The 12,771-nt window shown below is 36.2% G+C and overlaps 1 protein-coding gene across 5 annotated transcripts in view; it reads right to left on the bottom strand.

Moving 5' to 3' along the window:
* Positions 1-312: 312 nt before the first annotated feature.
* Positions 313-12,771, bottom strand: part of MAP2 (microtubule associated protein 2) — a 290,513-nt gene continuing 278,054 nt past the window's right edge. For 3 of the 5 annotated variants that reach the window (XM_081260559.1, XM_081260555.1, XM_081260557.1), the window contains 4 exons: positions 10,459-10,551; positions 8,228-8,309; positions 4,427-4,539; positions 313-4,204 (listed from right to left, as the gene is read on the bottom strand). In XM_081260559.1, the coding sequence (XP_081116685.1) occupies positions 3,989-4,204; positions 4,427-4,539; positions 8,228-8,309; positions 10,459-10,551 (504 nt within the window). In that variant the 3' untranslated portion in view covers positions 313-3,988. The remainder of the gene's footprint in view (positions 4,205-4,426; positions 4,540-8,227; positions 8,310-10,458; positions 10,552-12,771) is intronic. The other 2 variants (XM_081260556.1, XM_081260558.1) reach the window with 1 other exon arrangement.

The following is a 12,771-nucleotide window of genomic DNA, read 5'->3' as shown; positions in this document are numbered from 1 at the left end:
AGGGGTGCCCTCCAGAGATTAGAAGAAGAAGAACCAAGAATGAAAACAGAAAGTTTCCTAATAATGTCTTTTGAGTGCCTAGATCCAGCCTTGCCTGAGGTAGATATACCCATCTAGCCAGTTACTTGAAATAACTTTATGCTTAAATTAATTTGAGTTTCTGTCACTGCCAATGGCATTCTGTGGTTAAAAAAAACCCCAAAACCAAAAGAAACAAAACACAACCCAATTCTCTTATCAATCATATGAGTTACTATAAAATTGCCTACTATAAGGACACATACACAAACTAAACTAGCAATTAGGTGACAAGCAATTTTATTTTGCAAAACAATCACTATACAGCAACAAATACATTTGCAAATTTGATTGAAAAACATGAGCTAACTACAACCAGCCATTGAAGAAATGCCTTTCTATGGTAACAGGCTCTAGAATTATCAGAAGAAAGAAACCCCCCACAGATTTGTAGTGGTGCGTTGGAACCTTGGAATCCCAGCATACAAAGTATAATTTTTGTTGATTTTTTTTCTTTTTGCTAAAGTTGAAGTGGACTTTTATGATTGACAGTTTTGAGTTTGAAAATAGTCTTTTTCCTGCTGAGGGACTTGGCCTCAAACCTACCTCAAACCCAGGCCAAAATTTCTAGGTGTGAAAAAACAAACATCAGTGCTGATTTTAGCACATCAGTCTTTGAAGGAATGCCTGGAATTTGCCTTCCTAAACCATGAAGTCAATCTACTTTATCTTTGTTTCTTAGACCACAAATGGTTTCCTTTCCTTCTTCTGGCATTAAAAAATAGGAGAAAAACTATAAGCACAGCTATGTCAGAATCAACATTTAGATTATTTCTTTGATAATGCTGACATGCTGTTTTATTTTGGCTGATGGTCCCAGTTCTGCTGTATTACTCTATGTGTGTGGATGGAGAAGTCTGGGCATGATCTGTACATTCTCCTTTTTAATGATACTGTTGCTTCAGCCTTCTTCAGCCATAACTCACAGAGGTGTCTTACTTATGGGTGGGACTTCAGCCCATCACCCTGCTGGAACTCAGCAGGTGAATCCAGAGAGAGTTGGTTCCTAAACGAACATGGCCTTGGAAGCTCATCATGAACTCGGATCATTCCTGCATTGTTGCAAGGTATCCAATTTTCAGTTGCAGGTGACCCAGAGAGAGGGAGTTCATTGGAGAAGATGGCCTTTTAACTCTTTAGAACTCTGGATTACTTATGTATTCTTAAACAGGTTCTCAAAGGCTAAAGCCAGAGAGAAACTGGCATTAGAGGATCTAGAAATGGAACTAAGCAGCTTTCATTTCTAGATCAGCGTATGTGTCCCCACAAAAGTGGTGTCCAAAAAGCTTAATTTGAGTCGTTAACTTAAGAGTGAATGCAAGATGGGCTCCACCCCCTTGTCCCACAAGAAGACATTTTCACTCTGTGCTTCTCTCTCTTGCTGGCACAAATTTTCAGTCTCTTTTTGTTAGCTTTATAAAGAAAGAATCACATTTTCAGAAAAAACAAGGGCATTGATATATTACAATTTTGTTGTGATTAGAAATAAACATTTGTTTTAGTGCCAAATCTATTAATCTTGTATAATTTTTATTTTGGACATATGTCATTTTGGACATGTATTTATAAGAAAATGAATCTTAATATATAAATCATATTTACTTTGTCTTAACTTTTATTAAAAAAACATTAAACTAGCTTGAAAAGAATTTTTTTTCAACATTAAAACTATTCTAACCAGCTGTTAGCTTATTTTTTTTTTCTAGAGAACTTTAATCACTAACTAACAGTATCAAAACATGTAAGAAAATACCCTTGGTCTCCACACACCGATTCCGTCTCCTATTTTCTGGTGCACTTCAAGGGAACATGATGAATAAATTGCCCAGATTGATGAAATCTCACAGCAATTACTAGGCAGAAAACAGACACATCCATAAACCTACTCAGTGATTTCTAAGTTTTTAAAAAAATAACTGATTTATAAATGGTTTAAGACATGTGTGCCTGTGTAAACCCTAGTGGAGAAAGGATGGTGAGGTTTGTTCCCAGTGTCCCTTGGGACTGTCAGGTTGCCATGTCCAAAAGGTCACAAAGTGGTACCTGTGTCTCTCTGTCTTTGCCTCCCTTGGCTTTTTGCCTATGATGCTCATTGTTGTCTAGTCCACGCCCATCATCGAAACCTTTATATTCAGGAATGGATTTGACATATAGAGATCAAAGACCTAGAAGAATATTTTATTTCAACCATTCAGATCCAGCCTACCAGCCCTGAGCAAGAAAAAGAACATGTAAAATGCTAAAAAGTGTCCATCCCAGTTGGGATAATAAGTCCTTGCCTTATTCAGGCCATGGACTATTTCAATGCTTATTCGTCAGTCTAAGATGAATGATTTGTAAGTAGACTAATTAATTCACTTGTGATTTCTAGACTATATATAAAATCAAGACAATGTTACCTACTGATAAATAATACTAAGTCACATTGTGTTCTTCTACAGAGCACAATGTCGGAGTTCTGGAAAAAAACTGAGTTAGATATCTGTGTCTCAAATGTTTCGTAGCTACAGCTCCTCAAAATATTTTTCCTTTCTGATCAGGGGATCTTTATTTTGGGTAAGGAAACCAAACACCTCCTGTCAGAGAATTTAATAAGCGGGTACTATTTGAAAGAATGGGAACACATGTCCCAAATTACCACTCTTAGTTTCAACTTTAGCAAATGAAAAAAAAAAAAAAAAGAAAGAAACAAAAATAAATCTTAAGAAGTTGGTTTCATGAATGATTATAGGAATAAAACCCAAACTATTCTGTGATTAAAAATGAGATATATCCATAATCTAAACCAACAATCTGTAAACCCTTTTATGTATAACTGGACCCACCCCCACAAACTCCACGTTGGTGAAAGCAAAGAAAAATAATTTTTTTCTAGCATCACGGGAGAGACTTGTATCTGGCACTAAAACAGGGTTACAGCTTTGAGTTGTTACAGAAAGCAACTTCATGCTAAAACTTTTTGTCTTTTTTAATGTATTTTTTTTAATAGGGAAGAGAACCCTGCTAACATCTACTTTCACATACCTAAAATCGCAACACCAAAGGGTGCAGGAGACACAGATACTGTGAATAAAGAAGTATAATATTCAAGTATATGAGGAAGTATCACAAATGGCCACAGAGAAATATATATATTTATATCTATAATACTGTATCAAACAGATGGAAAGGGGGTGTGAAACTGGTAGTGTGGACACAAATCTAGCCAATCAACTGACATTCTAATCAGACATGAGTCCATCCTAATGAAAGTGCGTCATTCCTAAGAGATGCACTTTTACACCACTTCCTCAACCACAGCCCAAATGCTTTGTAACTAGTTTTTAGTTAAATAATTTATTGGATTGACATACTCTGATATAATTATCCAGGTCCCAAATGTTAATAACTTAATTGCATCTTTCTTCCCATTTATACAAAATAACACTTTAAAAAAACGTATTTCTTACATGCTCTTCCCTTCCTGCAATCAGACTTCTTGATTTAATTTAACCTGAAATAAGTTACAATGGGCAGTTTTTATCTTTTCGCCCAGAAACAGAACATTGAAATGAGCAGCTTGAATTTTTAACAAGGCCTTTCAGAATGTAGTGGATAGCCTTCAGGCACATGAAAGGTAAAAATGCAACTTTTAAAATAATAATAATACTCCATGCAAAACAGAGCAGAGCGAAAATAACTGTCCAATTGAACCCATGTAAAGCCAGTATGTTCCTGTTGAAAATGGAAATCAGGTCAATTTCTGCATATACTATTCATTTTTTTATAAAATTTTAACAATTACTACAGTTTGGGGATGAGATTATTTATCTTATGGTTTGTAAAGAATGGATATAACACCTGCTCAGAGCCCACTCCTGCCAAGAGCTCATGCCTAAATATTATGACTCCAGTGCTAGATGAGAAGTATTCATAAGCCCTGCTTAGCGAGTGCCGCAGTGACATCCTCAGCCAAAGTGGCAAGCTGAGGAGATTCGAGCAGGTTGATGCTTCCAGATGAGGAGACGTTGCTGAGTCGCCGGGGTGATGCCACGCTGGATCTGCCTGGGGACTGCGTAATGATCTCAGCCCCGTGGTCCACACGGGCCTTAGCATGCTCTCTGAAGTTCAACTTCTGGCTGTCAATCTGTTTGAGACAAGCATCAGTTATTAACTCAAGCATCTTCACTGGCCCCTGACTCTTTCCCTGTGTTTCAGAGCTGATACTAATGTGACTTCTTTCCAGCTCTGCCATTTGTCTAGGTCTTCAATCTGGGACCCATTTTGACAAAGGCTATTTCACAAGAACTTTCTTTCTTTTTTTTTTTTTTTTTTCAAGACAGGGTTGACTCATGTTTTTGTTTCCTACCTTGACATTACCACCTCCAGGTACATGGTGGGCGTTGTCAAGTGATCCCACTTTTGCTTGGGCTTTTTCTTTGAAATCCAGTTTTACACTCTCAATTTTCACACGTCCACCACCTTTGAGAGGAGAAAGATTTTTAAATGCCTTGCTAAAATTAAATCTTATATTGTGATGACTATTTACCCCAAATGATTATAGTAGATAGACCAGAGAAGACTACAAACTTACTACCTCTTCTATCCCTCTGAGAGTGAAAGGAATGTAAAAGGAATCTTTTAGAATTTGTAGTACATACTATTTTCCCCATATGAAAAAGGTGATGATATCCTTCTTATTATCCTATATGAATTGCCTCACATGTTAATACTTTTCTTCTTTACTTGTGTCTACCTTAGAAATCAGAGCAGGTTTTCTTATTGGTGTCATAAAACAAAACAAAACAAAACAAAAAAACACAAGAAAAACAACAAAAACCTCTGAAAGTAACAACGAAAATAAAACTTTGAACTCTCAGTTTTTCAATTCTAGTGGAAAACGTTAAATTTCAATGAGATTCTTATGGTAACAAGTCAATTTATCAAAAAAAATTAGAATAGAATGGTACAAATACAGGCAAAATATAGTTGGCTTTTGATATCCACAGATCCTGAATATTGGATTGAAAATATTTCGGAGAAAAAAATTGCATCAGCACTGAACACATACAGACTTTTGCCCTATAATCTCCTAAACAATATGACTACTAACACACACACACACACACACACACACACACACAATCCCATCCATGTTTAAAACATTAGGTAAACTAGGGATAGAAGGAACTTACCTCAACATTGTATAGGCTACAAACCTAGATATATGTATGATACACGATACTACAACATGATACTATAACATATATATATATATATATATATATATATATATATATATATATATATATATGTGGTGGCATAACAACTATTTGCACAGCATTTACATCGTGTCAGGGATTGTAATTCTGAGATGATTTAAAATATACAGAAGGATGTGCATAGGTTAAATGCAATGCTATGTCATTTTATATAAAGGATTTGAGCATCTTTATATATTGGATCTGAATATCTTCAGGGCATTCTGGAACCAATCCTCCATAAATACTGAGGTCATGACCGTCTTCATCTGTAAGTTTTCAACATCGATAACTTCATTAATGAAATAAGTCAGGAGCTGAGTTGTTTATGACCTTTAAGACCTTGCCACCTTAATTAGCTCTTGGAGTCATGGAGAAAGGATCTTAAGATTCTTAGACAGATGCCGCAGGATCAATCTGACCCTGACTTTGATCTGATAATACTGGAACAGAGTTTTGACCTTGCCATTTCCTCTAATGCTAACTAGTCTGAGACTCGAGGATCTGCTGATTGTTAGAGTGCCACATTCTACCCTTCACTGAGGTTTTCTGCTGGGATTATAGGTGTGCACCAACACTCCTGGGGCTAGACTATGGATCCTACTTGTTGGTTGTGATGGGATTAGCATGATTCATATTTATTCACAAAAAACTAATTATCTTGGATAGACACTGGAGGATGTTGGGCTTTCAATGACATAAGATCAACTTCTTTCTTACTTTCATATTTTCTGATAGTCTCTGACATTAATTGGTCTCAAGCTTCCTTTTCTGAACATGTATTGTCTCAGCATAATTTTGTTGTTAATTTTTTTTTCAAACTCAATTTTGAAAGGAAAAGAAAAATAAAATTCAAATATGGACCCAAAATATATTTTTTAAAAAAGGAAACTTGAGTAGTCTAATTCTGTTGATTTCCCACTGGAAATTCTTATTTGACTATCAGAGAAACACATTTGAATTCAGATATCTAATCCTTCAATTGTGAAGAACTCTGGCACCCATGAGGAACTGTAATTGTGAAAGACTAAAATATTTGTCAAGTTTCAGAAGGGAAGTGCAGATATTTCGATTTGTGCCTCCAGGTGTGGAATTGTTTGCTTTAATTTCTCCTTAGATACCATATATTTCAAAGGAACTTGGTAAAGTGCTTGCTGTTGTCAAGGATCATCATGGATTACTTCATTATGAATTTAGTCTTCTGATTCAATTACAATAGAACCAAGAGCCAGATTTAGAAATAGGTGGGAGTATCTGAAATCGTCTTTAATGACCAATAAATCATACATAGAATATGATTTGCTTATTTATGTAAGATTTTTCCGTGTGTCCCAGCCCCAAGTGAATTCAATTAACTTTATCTTCACTGTCTAGAATGAAAGAGCCCAGTTTTTGTTTGATTGTTTTTTGTTTTTGTATTCTGCAAGAAATTGACTGAGCAGTACAATGTCAACTATGTTTTAACAGACTCCAGCTTTATAGAAAGGGAAATTATGAAGATATGCAGTATGGGACACGTCCCTGCTGTCTCTTGAACAGCAGAAAAGCTAATTCCAGTTTCTAACTCCTTGACTTGCTTCATAAACACCCTTTGACAAAAATGAAAGAAGCCTGGTTTCTGAATATCTCCAAAGTTTTTATACATTTTGAAACTTATTCTATCTATCTTTGTTTTCAACCAAGAAGTTCTTAGTAGTCTTCTCCTGGCCAGAGGTCTTATTCAGCCCAAATGTTTTTTCCATATTTTTTATTGGTATATTATAGTTATACATAAAGGTGGGATTCATTGTTACATATTCATACACATACACAAAATAATGATATAACTTTTTCAATATTATTTCCCAATATTTCTCCTTTTCCTCCCCTCTGCCCTCCCTGCCTGGTTTCTTTCGTCTACTACACTGATCTCTCTTCAATTTTCATGAGAACTCCCACCTTTCTTTCCTTGTTCCTCTTTAGCTCCCACATATGAGAAAAAACATACAGCCCCAGACTTTCTGAGTCTGTCAGCTCAGTTACATTTATACCTTGTTTCTGATTTGAGACAATGATTAATGGAAATAATCTACTACCTGGTTTAGAAGTTAAGATGCCAAATGTGGATGGTTACAACCAATTACTTTCCTTTTGTCCTTACATAATCCAATACAAATTGTATAAAGATATTTTCAATAAAATCACACACTTGACAGATATCCATTATTACACACATAGAAGCAGAATTTAGCAAAAATATATGATACTCAGAGAAAACAACTCATATTATATTAGACTTACACATTAAAGGGTGACCCCCACCCTTGCAAAGCAGGTATGAATATAAATTCTACTTTAGAGCAGTAATCCTAAAAGATATTTCAGAACACTGAAATGGGGTCTATGGTCAAATAAGTTGGAGAAGCAGTGCACTGTGCTGAGGATTCATAGTTTTGATTGACCAGGTAAAGGATGTGGGAAATTCATCAGATACATAAGTTTCTTTGGTTGTGCTAAGGACAGTTCTTATTTTACAGAATGTAGGCAAACAATTTCATAAAAAATGTTTGTAAATACTGCTTTTGGAATCAATCTTACTATGTATGAATTCATAATTGAGAGTATTTAAGACTATATGTTTTGAAAGGTCTCCAATAAGCATGTTGAACACAGAGACCCATGCATCTATGCACCTTGTAGCTCTTAACCTGTTCTATGACATGTGGCCTATTAATGGTAATTGGGTTCACTTGTCTCAAATGAAGATGCCTTGAAATTTTTAACTTAAGTTTCTCTCAATAAAAGCATAAAATATCAGGGTTTTGAAATATCCTTCAAATTAGATGTTTCACAAGAACCAAAAAATTGCTTGCCAATTTCCTGAATCCAATTAGATATTTCTCAAAGTACTAAAAAAATGGTTCATTTACCTGGTCTGTGGCGAATATTCTTCAGTGAGCCACATTTGGATGTCACATGGCTTAAGTCTATCTTCTTGGTGACAATTTGTACCTGTGTGAATCACATAAAACACACTTAAAATAGTTTTAGACATGGAAAAACCCCAAACTCATACAAAAAATCTGGAAATATGCACATTTACCACATGCAATGGCATATCCAGAAATCCAAATTGAGGTATATGCTTACAAATACACACACACACACACACACAGGAAAACATACTTTCCATATGTTTTCCCCCATATTTGGACTGGAAAGAAGAGAACCCAAATGAATCAAAATCCTGGAACAGAAGGTTTTATTAATAGAAAACAGATCATGCCATAAAAGCATAGAAATATCTGTATTAATAAGTCCAGCTTCCATCAGAGAGCTAAATCATACCATATTAAACCTTTCCAAAAGCAAAGAGCCAAGAGAAGTGATGCATTATTTTTTTATAAAGTGATTTTTACATAGAAGTGACCAACACTGCTCACAGTTACAAAAATCGGCATTAAAGGTTTAAGATACAAGAAGAAGGTTCTAAATGTGCTTTCCTAAACTGTTACAAAATTGCCATATCTTTGCTAAATGGGATTTTTCTTGCACAACAAGTTATAAAATGATAGCAACATCTTTTTTTCTTTTATCTTTTATTGAAAATGTTTCCTCTTCCAATATTTGAAGCAGTGCTGCTGCAAGTGATCCATTGTCCATTTGCATCAGGAGTATGTGGGAAATACTAAGACAGAAAGGGATGAGCTCAGAGTGTCTGCATATTTAAAGAAATGCTTCTTTTCTAGAGGGAAGTTTAAGACGATTGTTTTGGAGGTTTGAGGCTTCAACTTACTTTAATATCTTTTTTTTTTAATTTATTTTTTAGTTGTCAATGGACTTCATTTTATTTTTTTATATGTGGTGCTGAGAATCAAATCCAGTGCCTCACATGTGCTAGGTAAGCATTCTACCACTGAGCCACAACCTCAGGCCCACTTTAAGATCTTTAATTATCCTAATTTGTCCTTTTCTACTGTGTTTTGACCAGCGGTGGCTGCAATACAAGGTAACAAGCTCCATTTTCTGTTACCATTAAGGGAATTATCAGGACTGGAGCTGCTCCTGTGACCACCATGTGCTGTTTTTTACAGTCAGGGAAACAGGGAGGAGGGTGACCATGTCAGTGTAAATACTGACTCTGAGGCTCAGACCAGAATCCTTGAAGGAGCCCAGCAGACAATCCTATGGATTTCCCATGGTAATGATATTTTTATGCTCAGCAACAGCTCCTTGTAGAAAACACTTATTTCTTCCTCCTCATTGCTCAACTCCCTTTCTGCCCAGTTGAGGAATGAGTAGCCAAGAGTTATCAGACTATTAAGGATTCTGTATTTGATACCCTGTAAATTACTTGAATCACAGATTATGAGAGCCTGCAGTTTAGATGGCAAGATCTATCAAAATAGAGTTAGCATGATCTGCCTTTTAAAAGTTATTCTTATTTTATGAAGAAACATGCTTTTCTTTTTTTTAAAGCTTGGGTTTGTCTGACTCCTTTTACTCTGCCTCAACCACTCTTAAGAAAACAGGGGTTCATTTCTTAGTTCCTTTCATAGAACATTATTTCCACTAAATGAAAGAGACAGGGAAAATCCCAGCAAGATAAATGTGTACTAAGACTTGAATCCCTTCACTCTGAATTATAGATGAACCATGCTTTGCCAGCTCTTTATTATTCTAAATGATATCCTTGCTCTCATGAATAATGAACGACTGAAGGCTGACATTACATACTTTGGGCACTTTCAAGTGTTCTCAGTCTTTGTCTCAGGGTAATCTAAATGGAGCTGGAAAAGGATGAGCCAGCTGATTTTTTCAGGGAAATAGAGACAGCAGGAGGAAATACCTTGAAGACAGAAAGGCCAGCAAACCAAGTTGGTAAGTAAAGTGGATTTGCCATCCTCTGGAAAACCATGTGCATCCTGACAAGGTTTTCTTTTCCAATGCAAAGTGAGAAATTCGCTGATGATCTTACAGGAAAGGATGGGAAGTCCATCACCCACGATGCAAGGCTAACAAGCTACCACACCAGGTGACAAGTGCACAGCAGTGAGAAGGGAGGAGTGTGTTGGGGGAAGGCAGGAAAGGAAACCGAGGGCTGGCTGTGCAGGTAGCTCCACACAATCAGGACAGCTTTCTGATTGAAGCTTCTACTTACATTTCCGCCCCCAGCAGAATGTTTGATGTTATCCTTGGAACCACATCTTGACTGAACTTTGCTAAAATCGATCTTCTTGTTTAAAATCCTAACCTAAAAGGAATTGGATGTAACTTCACTGTGCATTTTTTCTTTTAAGATGCTGGGTAGAGAGAACCCGAATGTATAGCTCCAAAAAGGCCCCAGACTCCCTTCATGTACATATTTATTTAGGAGAAAAAACTAACACTGGAACAGAAGAGCAGTTAAATCATGTAAATGTGAACCCCTATTTTTTCTGTCCCTCAAGGGACAAATGCCAGAGAGCCTTAGATGTTCCGGTTGTACCCAGGTATAATCTAGAAAAAACTGGAGGGACAGAAAAAGAAAACTTGTATAGACTTGGATTGTCTGTGATAGGGAGGCAGCCAATCTTGTCGGCATCATTGGGTCTGAGTGGTATACAGTCCATTGTGGTTCAGCCCAGGATCCTAGAGGACAAGCCAGTGGTCCCCCGGTGTTAGCCATCACAACTCTTAATCATCTCCTCCACTGGACTTGCCTGATCTGTTCATCCACACTCTCACAATTGGTCTGGCTCATGGCTGCAGGTCAAGATTTCAGGGTTCTCATTTGCCCTGGAGGAAAAAGCCTGGGTCAACAAAGAGACTCCTGGCTTGCTCTGTTAAAAAGGACTATACAATTCTCTTATCTAGTTTTGGCTCCATGGCCCTCTGGAGTCCCCTTTCTGGCAACTGCTCAAGAACAATCATCACCCATAGATGACCTCATGGAAGCATTTCCACTTCCAGAGGTAAGGAAACAAAGGCCCATTGGTTAGCTGTGTTGTATTGGGTCATACATAGTCCAGGCTGTGGATGGGCCCAGCGGATTAGAGGTGAGGTACTTTATTTCTATTTTCAGAATATGCATGTATTTTGAAGATAGTAGCAGATCCAGACCTGGAAAGACATTGTTCCGGTGTAATATAATGTACAAAGCTGTGATCTTGTGGCTTTTTATATGTGTCTTTTGAATTCTGCATGTTTTGAAGGATAGATAAACATGAAAAGAAAAGTTGTTATTGTTATTACTTGTTTGTTTTGTTTTTGGCTACTGCTACTTCTCTTCTCCCACTCTACAGCTAAAGAGAGATCACATTTTTGACACTTTAGGAGAAAGTTTAGCTTCCTATTAAAAAGAACAAAACAAAAAAAAAACCAAATTCACTAGATATATAGCCATCTCCAAGAATGTTAACACATCTCTTGGTATTTGCAGAAAAGAATTTAAATTCAAAAGGACATTGAATCCTGACTATTTTTAACTAGGCAAAGCTGAAATCACAGTGCGTGTCTAACATGGACGAGACAGCTTGTCCCTTACAGAGAAATTTCATTGACAGCTCTCATTAGCAGCCTAAGGGAAGGGCCTCTTGTCAAAATTTGAATTCAGAAGACAAGATGACTAGGGTATTCTCTAGGGCAAGGTAAAATTTTTAACTTAAAATGTGTGGGGGACTTCACAGAGTCCACATCTAACGTTGTAAGTGTTGTATTGTAAAAGTTTCACTTAAACTGCAGATGCACATAGTTTTAGACCAATACAAACCATTGCATTTAAAACATCATAGACAAATTCTTTTCAGGAAACAAATAATTATTGATTTATTAAATCTAATAATAATACTTTAAATTATTCTCCATGAGTAACTAGTTATTTTGGAAATGAAACAGTTCGTGTGAGCCATTTCACTAAGCCTTGGAGAAAACAAAGTATTTTATTTTATATTTCATTTATAAATTTTAATTTAGAAATCATGAGAGTACCAATCAAGTGACTTATTACTAAGTGATCCAAAGCCAAACACTAAATCAGATTCACTTATTGCAAACATGAAATTCCAAATTCAGTTGCATAAATCTGTTTGACTTTAACATTTAATCAACTGTTTGACAACTTTTATGTTTTCCAAAACTAATGATTCAATCCCAAATCGTCACACTGCCAGCATTATTTAAAGATGATTTAGAATCCTAAAATCCTGAAACTTAAAAGCTAAGTTTTGTTAATTTCCCCCAGATTTTCTAGAGAGTTATATACTTTCCTGGGACACAACTAGCTGTCCTTTTTTGGTGACAGACTTTCTCAGCCTGTCTGCTCATCCTGTAATGTGAAGTAGGCTTCAGATGTGCATTAATGGCAAACGTTTTATGAACTCCTATATTGCAATAACTTAATAGTGAATTATTTTATCTAAAGGCAAAGGATAACAGAATAAATATAAATGGTCCATTTAGACCTTCATTCAACAACTTGCGTAATGGTTGAGGG

This window comes from Spermophilus citellus (genome assembly GCF_964194105.1).
Source record: "Spermophilus citellus genome assembly, chromosome: 11".
In the NCBI taxonomy this organism is placed as follows: Eukaryota; Metazoa; Chordata; class Mammalia; order Rodentia; family Sciuridae; genus Spermophilus; species Spermophilus citellus.
This window is presented reverse-complemented; position numbering and strand designations above follow the sequence as displayed.